This window comes from Lepus europaeus, chromosome 12 (genome assembly GCF_033115175.1).
Source record: "Lepus europaeus isolate LE1 chromosome 12, mLepTim1.pri, whole genome shotgun sequence".
In the NCBI taxonomy this organism is placed as follows: Eukaryota; Metazoa; Chordata; class Mammalia; order Lagomorpha; family Leporidae; genus Lepus; species Lepus europaeus.
Window position 1 is genome coordinate 35,159,901 of NC_084838.1, and position 14,018 is coordinate 35,173,918.

Below are 14,018 nucleotides of genomic sequence, written 5' to 3' on the forward strand. Positions count from 1 at the left end.
GCAGAATTGTCAGGACACGGTGCTTCCTGTGTGTATGGACTCATTCGGAGTGGCCGTTCAGCCTAGCCATTCAGATGCCCGTGCCCCACAGCGGCATACCTGCGCTTGAAGCTGCCCCCTGCCCTCACTCAGCTCCCCGCTGATGCAGACCCTGCCAGGCAGCGGTGATGGCTCCAGTGCCTGGGGTCCGGCACCCGTGTGGGAAGCCTGGATTGTATCCCCCTGGCTCCTGGCTTTAGTCTAACCTCCTTCTGGCCAACGTGGGCATTTGTGGAGTGAACCAGCAGGTGGAGCTCTCTGTCTCTCTGCCTCTCAAACAAATTAAGAACAATTTTATAAAAGTATTGTTAACTCATTTAACCCTCAGCCAGCTTTGTGTCTCCATTTTACAGGTCAGAAAATGAAGGCACAACAAAGCTCAAGTCCTTTCTCAGGGTCAAGGCAGGACTCCAGCATAGGCAGGGCCATTGCTTGCCGTGTGGCAGTGCACCTGTGGGGTCGGCTCAGAGCCTGGCATTGGAGTGAGGCCTTTTTTGTAGGCAGCCACTAGGCTTTTAATAATGAGTGATGTGAGGACTGCATAGCTGTTTGCTCGCCACTGGTCCACGTTTAGCACCACTCATTCTCTGTCTTTCCAGCAGATTTGGGCACGTGAGTGTGGCTCACCTCCTTTTGGACCACGGTGCTGATGTCAACGCCCAGAACCGGCTGGGGGCCAGCGTGCTCACTGTGGCCTCCCGGGGTGGCCATCTGGGTGTGGTGAAGCTGCTCCTGGAAGCCGGTGCCTTTGTGGACAGCCCCCACCCCTCGGGCGAGCAGCCAGGGATGGGGGACAGCAGGGACGAGCTGCTGGACATCACGGCCCTGATGGCGGCCATCCAGCACGGACATGAGGCCGTGGTGCGCCTGCTGATGGAGTGGGGCGCAGACCCCAACCACGCGGCCCGGACCGTGGGCTGGAGCCCACTCATGCTGGCGGCTCTGGTCGGGAGGCTCGGCGTGGCCCAGCAGCTGGTGGAGAAGGGAGCCAACCCCGACCACGTCGGTGTCCTGGAGAAGACTGCCTTCGAGGTCGCACTGGACCACAAGCACAGGGACCTCGCAGACTACCTGGACCCGCTGACCACCGTCAGACCCAAAACAGGTCAGGCTGTACCTCTACCATCAGATGGCACTGCCTGTCGGTTCCTGGCAGACCCTCCAGAGTGATGGCTAGGCCCTTCTCTGGCCAGACGGTTCTGATGCAGGTGGTCCTGGGATACTTCCAGAACAGGGGTTGGTAAACTTTCCTTTGAAAAGCCAGATAGTAAGTATCTCAGGCCATGTGAGCCTGATTGTGCTAGAGTGAAATCAGCCTTGTGTGTTATGTAAATGAGTAGGCGTGGCCAGGTCCCATAAGCTCTCATTGCTGGGGCTCAGGTGGGGCAGAGGTGGCCAATGGGGCATCACTTGCCAGTGTCTGCTCTAGAGCATGGCACCCAACCTCACTTGCCAGCTCTCCATCCCCAAAGGCTAATTCACAACATCAGGAAAAAATGAGCCCCCTTTTGAGTTTGTTTTAAACAATTAGTATGTCGTGTTTATTTTTTCTTTTTGCCATTTTCGTGCCACTTAAGAGGGTTGTCTAAGTCGTCCTTAACAGGTCTGCCATGGAACATATTGTGCTTCAGGACCTCGTCCAGGTTGCTGGCATTCGGCAAAACGGTTAAGGCTCTGCTCGGGACACCCTTCTGCGTCAGAAGCCTGGGTTCAGGTCCCAGTTCTGCTCCCAATTCCAGCTTCCCGCTAATGCGCACCCAGGGAGGCAGCAAGTGATGGCTCAGTATTTGGGTCCCTGCCAGCCACGTGGGCAACCCGGACTGAGAGCCTGACCCAGCCACGTTCGGTGGGAGCATCTGAGGAGCGAACCAGCAGATGCTGGCTCGAGCCTTTCACATGAATAACATCAGTAATTAAGACAATGGCAGCAGCAGTCTCTAGTTCATTGTGCGCAGTAGGACCACACACAGCTTGGTGGCCTGTGTCTGTCACGAGGCAGACTTCAGCGGCAGCCCTGGGACCACCCTGGGCGTGACCGTGGGCAGCGTTGTATAAGCATCTGGGGCTGCAAGACGAAAAAAGGAAGGGACCTCAGGCCAGTGGGCTAAAACGGCCCAAAAGTCTCAGGAAGCTTGTGCCGTCAAAGCCTGAGACAGAAGACGCAGCAGGTTTGGCAATACTGCTTGTAAATACGCTGCCCGACAAGAACTCTGAAAGCGACCTGTTTGAAAAGCCCGGAGTGACAGAGATACCGAGGCAGAAAGGAAGAGGTTAAGTTTGGGGGAAGCCGCCTGAAGTGTGCAGGTGAGGAAACAGCCCCAGCGAGGAGAGAAGCGGGCGGAGGTCCCATCCCACTGCGAGCGGAGGCCTCGCGGGACCCCTCGTCCCATGCTTGGAACACAGCACGCCGGCAGGCTTAGCACACACACAGCACCCACTAAGGGGAAGCTGTTAGTTGAGATACATTTAAAATCTTGTAATGTGTTTATTTGTTTATTTGAAAGGCAAGGAGGAGAGAGAGTGAAATCGATCTTCCATCTGTGGTTCACTCCCCAGTTGTCTGTAATAGCCAGTGCTGAGCCAGGCTGAAGTAAGGAGCCCAAAACTCAATCCAGGTCTCCCACAGGGATGGCAGGGACCTAAGCACTTGCTCCCACTTGCTCCCTCCCAGGGCGTGCTGGATTGGAAGCAGAGGAGCTGGGACTTGACCCACACTCTCCAGTGTGGGATGCAGGCGTCCCAAGTGGCCACTTGATTGCTGTGTCAAAGGCCCACCCTGTACCATACGTTGATTCAGTTATTGTGTGAGTGTTTACCGACCGCCCACTGTGTATCAGATACCAGATAACTTCCTAGGCACCTGGGATCCCAGTCCCTGCTCTTGAGGACTTTGGCCTCTATAGGAGGAGTCAGGTAATGAGCAGGAAATAAACCTAGTGAGAAATATGAATAGTGTGGTGGATGCCAAGTGCCAAGGAGCTCAAAACTGAAAACGGGTTGGTTTTTGGCATAGTGGTTAGGATGCCTGTGGCCCACTTCACAGTGCCTGGGTTTGAGTCTCGGCTGCGCTCTCGATTCCAGCCACCTGCAAATGCACCCCCTGGGAGGCAGGTGGTGACGGCTCGGGCTGTTGAGCCCCTACCATCTGTGTGGAAGACTCTGAGTGAATTTCTGGCTCCCAGCTTTGGCCCTGGCCAGTCCTGTTGGTTGCAGGCATTTGGGGAATGAACCCCCAGATTGGAGCTCTCTCTCCCCTCACTCTCAAACAAATAAATAATAATTTTTAAAAGACTAAAAAGCAGGGGCCGGCACTGTGGCATAGCAGATAAAGCCACCGCCTGAAGTGCCAACATCCCATATGGGCGCTGGTTGAGACCTGGCTGCTCCATTTCTGATCCAGCTCTCTGCTATGGCCTGGGAAAGCAGAAGATGGCCCAAGTCCTTAGGCCCCTGCACCCATGTGGGAGGCCCGGAAGAAGCTCCTGGCTTCAGATCGGCTCAGCTGCAGCAGTTTTGTCCAATTGGGGAGTGAACTAGTGGATGAAAGACCCCTCTCCCTCTCCCTCTCCCTCTCCCTCTCCCTCTCCCTCTCCCTCTCCCTCTCCCTCTCCCTCTCCCTCTCCCTCTCCCTCTCCCTCTCCCTCTCCCTCTCCCTCTCCCTCTCCCTCTCCCTCTCCCTCTCCCTCTCCCTCTCCCTCTCCCTCTCCCTCTCCCTCTCCCTCTCCCTCTCCCTCTCCCTCTCCCTCTCCCTCTCCCTCTCCCTCTCCCTCTCCCTCTCCCTCTCCCTCTCCCTCTCTGCCTCTCTCTCATTAAAAAAAGAAAAGACTGAAAAGCCAATGAGGGCGGAGTAGAGGAGTGAAGTGTGGCAGGGTAGGTAGGGCCAATGATGCAGGCTCTGAGTGGCAGAGGGTGGCTGGGCGGCCTCCCAGAGAAGGCATGATTTCTGGAGCAGTGCAGGGAGTGCACCTGCCCTGTGGGCTCTCAGGGGAGGAGCCCCATGTAGGTAGGCCATGGGCAAGGGCTAGAAGGATGAAGGTTGTTAAATCAGTACCAAGGCTAGCCCCTGGGTCTTCCCAGGATGGGCGGGGAAATCCACCTCCACTGGAGCCTTGGGGATCTGGTCTTTCCCTGGTGTGGGCAGCAGGAAAGGGGATCCTCAAGGCTGTCACCATGGCTGTGGTGTGCAAGCTGGAGCAGGTTTCTTCCTCTCTTGGATCGGGCTGGTTCCTAGAGCTACTCTAAATAGATACAAAAACTTAAGGCCAGGGTCAGCTCCTGGGATCAGGCTGGGCCGTTGGTGATTGATTGGTACCAGTGGTTGCTTAGCAGCCAACATGTCTCCTGTCAGAAGGTCTTGGTATGAGAGGGCCCTGGCCCACAGCAAATTGGATTCTTAGGTACTTAAAGGAATGTGCTGTGTTTTTAAAAACTTAAGACATGATATTATTTGTCGGTAGTATTTCTATTATCAAAAAAGATCTATTTATTTGGGCCGGTGTCATGGTGCAGCAGACTGAGACACTGCCCACTACACCAGCATCCCCTGTAGGCTCTGTGTCCTGGCTGGTCTACTCCCCATCCAGCTCCCTGTATGCACCTGGGAAAGCAGTGGAAGATGGCCCAAGTGCTTAGGGCACCTGCACCCATGCGGGAGACCTGCTAGAATTGGGTCTCTGTCTCTCTATCACTCTGCCTTTCAAATAAATAAATAAATCTTCAAAAAATTATTTGAAAGACAGCATGACAGAGAGAAAGGAAGTGATACTATGATTTTCCATCTGCTATCTCACTCCCTAAATGGCTACAACAGCCAGGGCAGAGCCACAATGAAGCCAGGAGCTGGGAACTCCACGTGGGTCTCCCATGTGGGTGCAGGGGTTGAAATACTTGGACCATCTTTTTTTTTCTTAAAGATATATTTATTTTATTTGAAAGGCAGAGTTACAGAGAGGCAGAGACAGAAAGAGAAGTCTTCCATCCGCTGGTTCACTCCTCAGATGGCTGCAATGGCTGGAGCTGAACTGAAGCCAGGAGCCAGGAACTTCTTCTGGGTCTTCCACTTGGGTCCAGGGGCCCAAGGACTTGGGCCATCTTCCAGTGCTTTCCTAGGCCATAGCAGAGAGCTGGATCGGAAGTGGAGCAGCTGGGACTCAAACTGGCACCCGTATGTGATGCCAGCACTGGGGGCGGTGGCTTTATCCTCTATGCCACAGCACCAGCCCCTTGGGCCATCTTCTGTTGCTTTCCCACGCACATTAGCAGGGAGCTGGAGCAACCAGGACTCTGAAACAGTGCTCTAAATAGGTAATCTGGCGTCCCAAGTGAAGGCTTGATGTGCCACACCATAGCCGGCCCCATTGTTGCTGGTATCGCCCAGGCAAAATTAGATATGTGGTTCCATGGCCACGCCTGCCTTTTCATGAAGAGCCTGGAGGGAAGCATTAGCCTTGCCAGGGTGGTTGCTGGTCAGTGGCAAAGGTCATCATTGCTCTTTGAAAAGGGCTTGCCCATTGGGAAGCATTCGCCCACCTGTTACCCTCGGGCCCTTGCAGTCAGCAGGAGAAAGGATGTCACCGCCATGTTAGCGACAAGGGGACAGCTCCGATTCAGATACGCTGACTGCAGGCTCAGGGCTCCTTGGGCCAGGCTGTGGCTTCTTCCCAGCTGCCCAAGACAGCGGGTCTGGGCCAGCGCGCCAGCCTGGGCGTATGTAAAGGCTTCACGGAATCCTGCGTTCATCCCGCCCCTCAGGAGGTGCCGCTTGACAGGAGCTGGGTCCCTGCTGGCCCACGCTCGGAGGAAGGCATGGGTGGGCGGGTGTGCACAGCTCAGCTGTGGGGTAGGTGTGGGACCCCCCACGCGCCAGCCTCACAGGTCAGGTGGGCAGTTGTCCGCAGCTGTGTCTGTGGGTCTGGGGCAGGAGGCCTAAGTCACATCACTACTTTTTGGGGAAGGGACGTACAGGTTAACAGGCTCTTTCGGTGGCTGTGTCTGGTGGCTTCCTCAGAGCTCAGCTCTGCAGCGTCCACGGTTGCACATTTAATTTTTAGGAAAAAAAGAATCCTGATCTCGTAATTTCTGCAGGAATGCAGGCCTTTCCAAGACCAGATGTCGCATCTCTAGGAAAGGACAGCCCGAAGTCCGGGGCGCCTGAAGCCTCGGCTGTAGGAGTGCAGGAGCAGGCCGGCCACCTGCTGCCCACCCGTGGCCTCCCACGCTCTGTCCCCAGGGTTTTCGGGATTCCCTGGGACTGTCACAAAGGCCTGCGGCTAGCTGGCCCGTGTCGGTGCACCCTGCAGCATCTGTGTTGCTTGACCCTTCCCCCGGCTAACTTTCACAATCTCTGTTTACCCAGATGAGGAGAAAACACGACCTGATATCTTCCACGCACTGAAAATGGGTAAGCACTCAAGAGAATCCTCTGGCTGCCGGAGAGTGCAGGGCGCATCCTCCCAGCCCCCGCGTGTAGGCCCTTTCACAGCCACGTGGAGTATTTGGGAGAGAAACAGGCATTTTGCTGTTTCACGCAGGGAAGTTCAGATCCCAGAGGCTGGTGTTAATTACAATGCTATACCCAGACCTGATTGCCCTCCCGGACCCCTGCCCCCATTCCAGCCAAAGTCTGCGCCCTGGCTTCCCCCTACTCTGACACGCCTCTCCGGGTCCCCACCCACTCCAGTCTCTTTGTGACAAAGATCTGGTTAGCCTATAATTTCCTCTTGCTGTAGACTCTGCCTCCAGAAAGCCTTTCCTGATGCTCACCCTGAGCAAGACCTGACCCCTCCTGCGTGCCCACTGCCTTTCCCTGTTCATCTCCTTCACCCACTCCCTCGACGTGCTGACGGCTGCTGCCTGTCAGCACCCACCTCCAGCCAGGGGCCATTTCCACCCCACCCCCGCAGCCCACTGCAGAGGCCAGGCCTCTGGGAACCAACTGCCTGTGTCCCCTGCTTGCACTTGCAGGAAACTTCCAGCTGGTCAAGGAGATTGCCGACGAGGACCCTAACCACGTGAACCTGGTCAACGGGGACGGGGCGACGCCCCTGATGCTGGCGGCCGTCACGGGGCAGCTGCCGCTGGTGCAGCTGCTGGTGGAGAGGCACGCCGACATCGACAAGCAGGACAGCGTGCATGGCTGGACGGCACTCATGCAGGCCACCTACCACGGGTCAGTGCCGGTCCTGCCCCCCAGCCACAGGCCCGGCAGCAGATTGGCCGGCAGTGGGGCCAGTCCTGAGATGCCGCCTGCAAGCTCCAGGACTGTGAACACATCGAGGCCCAAAGCAAACGTGCGAGAGCAGCATGGCTCGTTCTGTCCTGCGTTCCCACCCTTCTGTGGCCCGGTTTCCTGTTTTCCCATCACTGGGTGTCCCCAGGGACCGTGAAGCAGCAGCCACCCTCAGGAACATTTTACGTGGACAGACAGGTTTCTGTAGGGTGGTCACAGACGACCTGCATGGTTGGTTTGTCTAGAGTCTGTGCCTTGAGATACTGTGGCCTCCCAGTATGACACAAGCGCTGGCCACTTGTTCCTGTGGCTTCTTGTGACTGTGGTGAGTGAAATAGACACTGCGGGCCCCACAAGCCGCTGGCCCCGCGACAGCACACAGGCCCTGGCGTGGATGTCCTTCCTCCGACTCTCGGTCGGGGCTCCTCCACAGGACAGCGTGGACAGACCACGTGTTTGCCTGGCCCCTCCTCTAGGCCAGGCTTCAGTGTTTTCTGGGTGCTGGGAACCCCTTCTTGGCTGGCCTTCCCACCGGGTAGGCGTGCCCCTTCCCGGAGGCTGCTGCTTCGGGGTGGGCATCTGGCAGCTGCGGAGGGGTCTGACTCCAAGTTAGGGGCTCCTTCCTTGTAAGTTTCAAGGAAGCGATTCACTTTCCCACATCATCTGCAAGCAGTTTCTCTCTCTCTCTTTCTCCCTCTGAAAGGCAGAGTTACAGAGAGAAGGAGAGAGATTCCCATCCACTGGTTCACTCCCTAAATGGCTGCAACAGCCAGAGATGAGTTAGGTCAAAGCCAGGAGCTTCATTCAGGTCTCCCACGTGGGTGCAGGGGCCCAGGCACTTGGGCCATCTTGTGTGCTTTCCCAGGCCATTAGCAGGAGCTGGTGTGGAAGCAGAGCAGCCAGGACAGGAACCAGCGCCCCTGGGGGATGCTGGTGTCACCGGTGGCGGCTTTACCCGCTACACCATGGCACCAGCCCCAGCCATTTGTTTTTGTTACTCGAAAAGTCTCAGTCTCCTGTCTCAAGGACACTGATGTGCTGGGCTGTCCAGGCTATCCTGTGGAGGGGCCCTTCCCAAGAGTGGAAGGAAGGGCATCCATAATGGGTTCTGCCTGATATCGCAGGGGTCAGGGGCTTGGGGACAGAGCCCTCGGTGTCTGTTTTGTTGGTGGAAGGAATCCTTGGGTTTTGATTGAAATCTTTTTATTTTTAAAGATTTATTTATCCATTTGAAAGTCAGAGTTACACAGAGAGAGGAGAGGCAGAGAGAGAGAGAGAGAGAGAGAGAGAGAGATCTTCCATCCACTGGTTCACTCCCCAGTTGCCCGCAATGGCCAGAGCTGTGTCAGTCCCAAGCCAGGAGCTAGGAGCTTCCTCCAGGTCTCCCACGTGGGTGCAGGGGTCCAAGGACCTGGGCCATCTTCTATTGCTTTCCCAGGCTACAGCAGAGAGCTGGATCAGAAGTGGAGCAGCTGGGGGCTGGCGCCGTGGCTCACTTGGTTAATCCTCCACCTGTGGCTCCAGCATCCCATATGGGCTCCGGGTTCTGGTCCTGGTTGCTCCTCTTCCAGTCCAGCTCTCTGCTGTGGCCCAGGAGGGCAGTGGAGGATGGCCCAATTCCTTGGGCCCCCGCACCCACAAGGGAGACCAGGAGGAAGCTCCTGGCTTCTGGCTTCGGATAGGCGCAGCACCGACTGTAGCGACCATTTGGGGAGTGAACCAACGGAAGGAAGACCTTTCTCTCTGTCTCTCTCTCTCTCACTGTCTATAACGCTACCTGTCAAATAAAAAAAAAAAAAAAGTGGAGCAGCCGGGTCTTGAACCAGCGCCCATATGGGATGCCAGCACCTCAGGCCAGGGTGTTTACCCGCTGTACCACAGCGCTGGCCCCTTGATTGAATCTTTTTTGTTTGTTTGTTTGTTTGTTTTTTGGTTTTGGTTTTGTTTTGAACAGGCAGAGTGGACAGTGAGAGAGACAGACAGAGAGAAAGGTCTTCCTTTGCCGTTGGTTCACCTCCCAAATGGCCGCCGCTGATCTGAAGGCAGGAGCCAGGTGCTTCTCCTGGTCTCCCATGGGGTGCAGGGCCCAAGCACTTGGGCCATCCTCCACTGCACTCCTGGGCCACAGCAGAGAGCTGGCCTGGAAGAGGGGCAACCGGGACAGAATCCGGCGCCCCGACCAGGACTAGAACCTGGTGTGCCGGCGCCTCAGGCAGAGGATTAGCCTGTTGATCCGCGGCGCCAGCCCCCTTGATTGAATCTTATATCCCACCTGCCCATCCATGCCCTCCATGAAGGCACAGAGATGGGCGCTGTCCTTGGTGGTGTCAGCCCGGTGGTGGGTGTGACTCTGACTTCTTCCCTCCTCCCCAGGAATAAGGAAATTGTCAAGTACCTGCTGAACCAAGGGGCGGATGTCAGCCTCCGTGCGAAGAACGGGTACACGGCCTTCGACCTGGTGATGCTGCTCAGCGATCCCGGTGGGTTGCTCCAAGAAATGCCCCTCCCCTGGGAACTGAGTTATAAGCACTTGCTTAGGTGTGGGGTGGGGGGGGCAGTTTCTCAGGAGCCTGCCTCGTGGCTGCAGGCGAGTCACTTCCTCCCCTAGGGATGCGCTGGGCCGGGCTGGACAGTCCCTGAGGCTCCTCGAAGCTTCCAGCTCCTCAGGGTCCCAGGCAGGGAAGGCGACAACGGCGTGTCCGGCTTTTATTCTGCTCAGGTCCCGGCTTAGTGTCCTAGTGCCAGGAGCCCCACGTGACTCGAGGGGAAGCCCCTCTCACCAGCTGAGTCCACACTGGGGCAGAGACCCCCGGCCTGGTGTGGGGGAGGCTGCCACACAGGCGCTGTGCCCGGGATGTCACCCCCAGGAGCCCCGCCTCTCAGTCCCAGCCAGCTCCTGTTGCCCCCATTTGGCCCTCTGCTGGGACAGGCTGTCTCCTGGGACCTGGGCCTCCCTTTAGGGCAGGCTCTTGGTTCTGTCATCATCCTTCTTACTCCGGAGTTTCTGTCCAGAGAGAAGCTCAGAGGCCCTGTGCCGGGTCATCCCGACCGCTGGCCCTGCTGTCCTTAGCCAGGGCTAGACGAGCTGGGTTGCTGGTGTTGCTCCAGCACCACCTGCTGCAGGCCCTGCGCTGAGCTCTTGGGTGTCACTGAGACCCTCACGGAGCTTCACGTGGTGGGGAGGTGGGGGTCCTCTGCCCCCGTCCACTGAGCTCACTCTGCCCCCGGGAGACACCCTCGCGGGGAGAATCCCAGTCTCCGGCCGCTCCAATTCACTCCCACGCAGTATTTTTTTTTTTTTTTTTTTTGAGAACTGCCCCCTAGTTCCCCTCCCATTTCTCTACTCCTTTTCCCAATAAAGCAGTTTGCTTCCAGTGGAGTTTTTTTCCTAGTGGGATTTTAAATGAGCAGTTTTATTCCCAATTTTTAAAAAAGATTTATTTATTTATTTGAAAGAGTTACACAGAGAGAAGGAGAGGCAGAGAGAGAGGTCTTCCATCTGTTGGTTTACTCCCCAGATGACCCCAATGGCTGGAGCTGGGCCAATCCAAAGCCAGGAGCTGGGGGTTAGGAGCTTCTTCTGGGTCTCCCACTCGAGGGCAGGGGCCCAAGGCTTGGGCCATCTTCTACTGCTTTCTCAGGCCATAGAGAACTGGATTAGAAGTGGAGTAGCCGGGACTCAAACTGGCTCCCATATGTGATGTTGGCACTGCAGGCAGTGGCTTTACCCGCTATGTCACAGTGCCAGCCCCAATTCCCAATTATTTTAAGGAAATAGATACCTGTTATTAAATACTTGGGGAGAGGAAAAAGGAACAGCTATTAAGAGAAAAGCAGCATTAATAATTTGTGATATTTTCTCTTCAATCATGTTTGAGGCTTTTTTTTTAAATCTCATTAATAATAATCCTTGACCTTCCTCAAACATGTGCTGTATGCTAGGTACTTTAAGTGCTTGAAAGGATTCCCTTGAATCCTCAAAATGCCTTTCTTTCTTTTGTAAACAGTGTGTTTATTTGGAAGGCAGAGTTACAGAGAAAAAGAGAGCGTTCCCATCTCATTGGTTCACTCCCCAAATGGCTGCAGTGACCAGGGCTGGGGCCAGGCTGAAGCCAGGAGCCAAGAGCTTCTTCCAGCTTCTCCCACATGGGAACAGCCAGGGCGTGAGCCAGCGCCCATCTGGGATGCCGGCATTGCGGGTGGTGGCTTAACTTGCCACACCACAGCGCTAACCCCGACTCCTTTCTGTGCAGAGTGCTGGAGCCACCCCCTGACAGAGGCACAGAGAGGCTGAGTAACTCACCTGCAGTTACACAGCCAGGGCAGGGCGGAGGTGGTGTTGGAACCTCCGCAGCCTGGCTTTCGAAAGCACGGTTCTCCGCCTCCCTGCTGGGGGTGGGGAGGCTGTTGGTATTTGTTTCCAGTTAAGCAGGGTGAGCCTTGCCATCTTTCCTGCCACCTTTGGAAGAACAGGCGGAGAGGCTGGGGCCTTGGTTCTGGAACTCCGGACCCTGGGCTGCAGGGCTGAGTTCTGAGGCTGATGGGGTCGTCCCGGCCCCTCCCCGTGGCCCGGCAGACATATTTGCTTTTGTGTCCATAGACACGGAACTTGTTCGACTGCTGGCATGTGTCTGCATGCAGGTGACGAAGGACAAAGGCCGGCCCAGCCCCGCGCCTCCCCTGCCCCACCTGAGGGTCACGCAGCCCTGGAGCATCCCCGCGCTGCCCGACGAGAAGGGCGGCCTGAAGGTTGGTCTTTCCCTGCCCTACGGTGTCGGGGACACCTGCTGTGTCCCGGGGGTGCCTGCAGGGCTGGTGGTGTGGCAGGGACCGGGGAGTGCTGGGGCCGTGGCAGCTGTGTGGTGACGGCCACTTGGCACAAATGTGCACCCGTGTTGCCAGGTCTCTCGTATGTGTGAGAAAAAGAAACAGAAATGCAGATTTGGGTGTAGCATCTCAGTGTTTAAATGTAGAGAATTTTTGGAAACTCTGCATGATTTAGTCCTGTGCTGGCCACGACCACACGCTTGTCATCTACCATGTCTGTGGGCCCCGTGTCACGTGTCCACGGAGTGTGCCCCTGTGGGATCTCATCCACAGGTGCCCATCAGCTGCTTCCTGGGAATGCCAGAGACAGCTCCGCTTGGCGATTTGTTACTGCAGGCACAGTCTTTCCCTGTGGCCTTCGCTCCGCTTCTTTGAAACAAACCTAACGCCAAGCACTGACCCCCTACGCTCCCCCACCCCCGATCCTGTGCGACTCGCTGCACTGTCTGAGACCTGTAGACCTGACGCCCCGCTCGCGGTCGTGGCCTGCCCAGGCCTGGGTTTTGCCTCCCAGCGCTGTCTGCAAACACTCTGTAGGCCGGGCCTTGGCAGACACCGTTGCAGGCTGAGCAGGCCTGGGCGGTAAGGACCCCCTGGGAGGCGGCAGCTGTTCTGTCTGTAGCGGGGAGGGATCGGCTCCAGGAGCAGATGGCCCAGGCCTTGGTACAGGCGCCCTGTCGCGTCACTGGAACAGGGAAAAGGCGTTTGCAGTCGCCTCTGTCCATCTGTGCATCCTTGCCCCACTGCAAGACCTCGAGCGGGCCAGGCCACTCCTCCGGCGTGTGCAGTGAGGACACTGGCTAGATGAGGGGCAGCAGGTGGGGCCGTCTCAGGCCCCGGGGGAGAGACGTAGCGCACGGCCGCAGCTGCTCCGGGGAGGCTGCTGTGGTGGACTGGTCACACCTGCCCTGGTCCAGGAGGGCCCTCACCCCTCACTGTGCCCAGGCCCGGCGCTTCCTGGGCCCGTCCCCTGAGCGTGACCCCTGTGCCGCGTTGCCTTGACAGTCCTGGTGGAACCGAATGTCCAATCGGTTCCGGAAGCTCAAACTGATGCAGACGCTGCCCCGCGGGCTGTCCGGCCACCAGTCCTTGCCCTTCTCCGATGAGCCCGAGCCAGCCCTGGATTCCACGATGAGGGCCGTCCCCCGGGACAAGCCAAGCCACCCTGGGCTCCCTGATGGGGCCTCTGTCACCAAAGACAGTGGTAAGAAAAGACGGAGGTGGGGCGGGGGGGGGGGTTCCGGAATCATCTGAACCTGTGCCCCCTTCCCCCTGTCCTCCCGTCTGGGCTGCTGTCAGGGTGGGGGGAGTCGGGCTGTGTTGTTGCAGGTCAGTCTGAGAGCAGGGATGTGGGTGGGGCGCCGCTGTGGTGAGCCTCGTGCAGTGTCATGAGCACTGGCCAGCAGGAGGCGCCCCTGGTTCCTGCCCACACTTAGTGCAGCGGGACCGTGGGCCGCTCATGTCTCTCCCTCACCTTGGGGGGGGGGGCGCTTTCTCCACCTAGCAGATGTAATTGACCTGCGGCCCCGGAAGTGTCTTGAAGTAGAATGAGTTGCCTGGGACCGAGGTGTAGGTAGTGAGCTCCCTGCCGCGGGAGGTATTTAACGGACTGGGGGACTGCCAAGGACATCGGCTCGAGGAGATCCCTTCTCCCCGATTCCCCGTGCCCGGGCCCGGGCCAGCTCCTCTGAGACAGACTGACGAGCTGGGCACGCACTGCCTCACCGGCACGGCAGCGGTTTGTGGAGAAGCTGCAAACGGGCTCCGAGAGCCCTGGAAGTGGTTTCCTCCCGTGAACATAGTGAGTGCCGGGCCTTCCTAACAGTGGAACCGCCCTGGAGAGCTGGTGTCCCAGGACCGAGGCCGCCCCACCGCGCGTCCATGCTGTGGCCGTGTGGGCAGGCCTCGCCTCAGGAGACTTCCG

General features: G+C 57.4%; 1 protein-coding gene across 1 annotated transcript in view; it reads left to right on the forward strand.

The window, feature by feature from the left end:
• Window positions 1–14,018, forward strand: part of ANKS6 (ankyrin repeat and sterile alpha motif domain containing 6) — a 53,550-nt gene that overhangs the window by 9,520 nt on the left and 30,012 nt on the right. Inside the window, exons 2-7 of the mRNA XM_062207893.1 lie at window positions 642–1,144; window positions 6,395–6,439; window positions 7,003–7,207; window positions 9,641–9,747; window positions 11,868–12,016; window positions 13,100–13,298. Coding sequence (XP_062063877.1) covers window positions 642–1,144; window positions 6,395–6,439; window positions 7,003–7,207; window positions 9,641–9,747; window positions 11,868–12,016; window positions 13,100–13,298 — 1,208 coding nt within the window. The remainder of the gene's footprint in view (window positions 1–641; window positions 1,145–6,394; window positions 6,440–7,002; window positions 7,208–9,640; window positions 9,748–11,867; window positions 12,017–13,099; window positions 13,299–14,018) is intronic.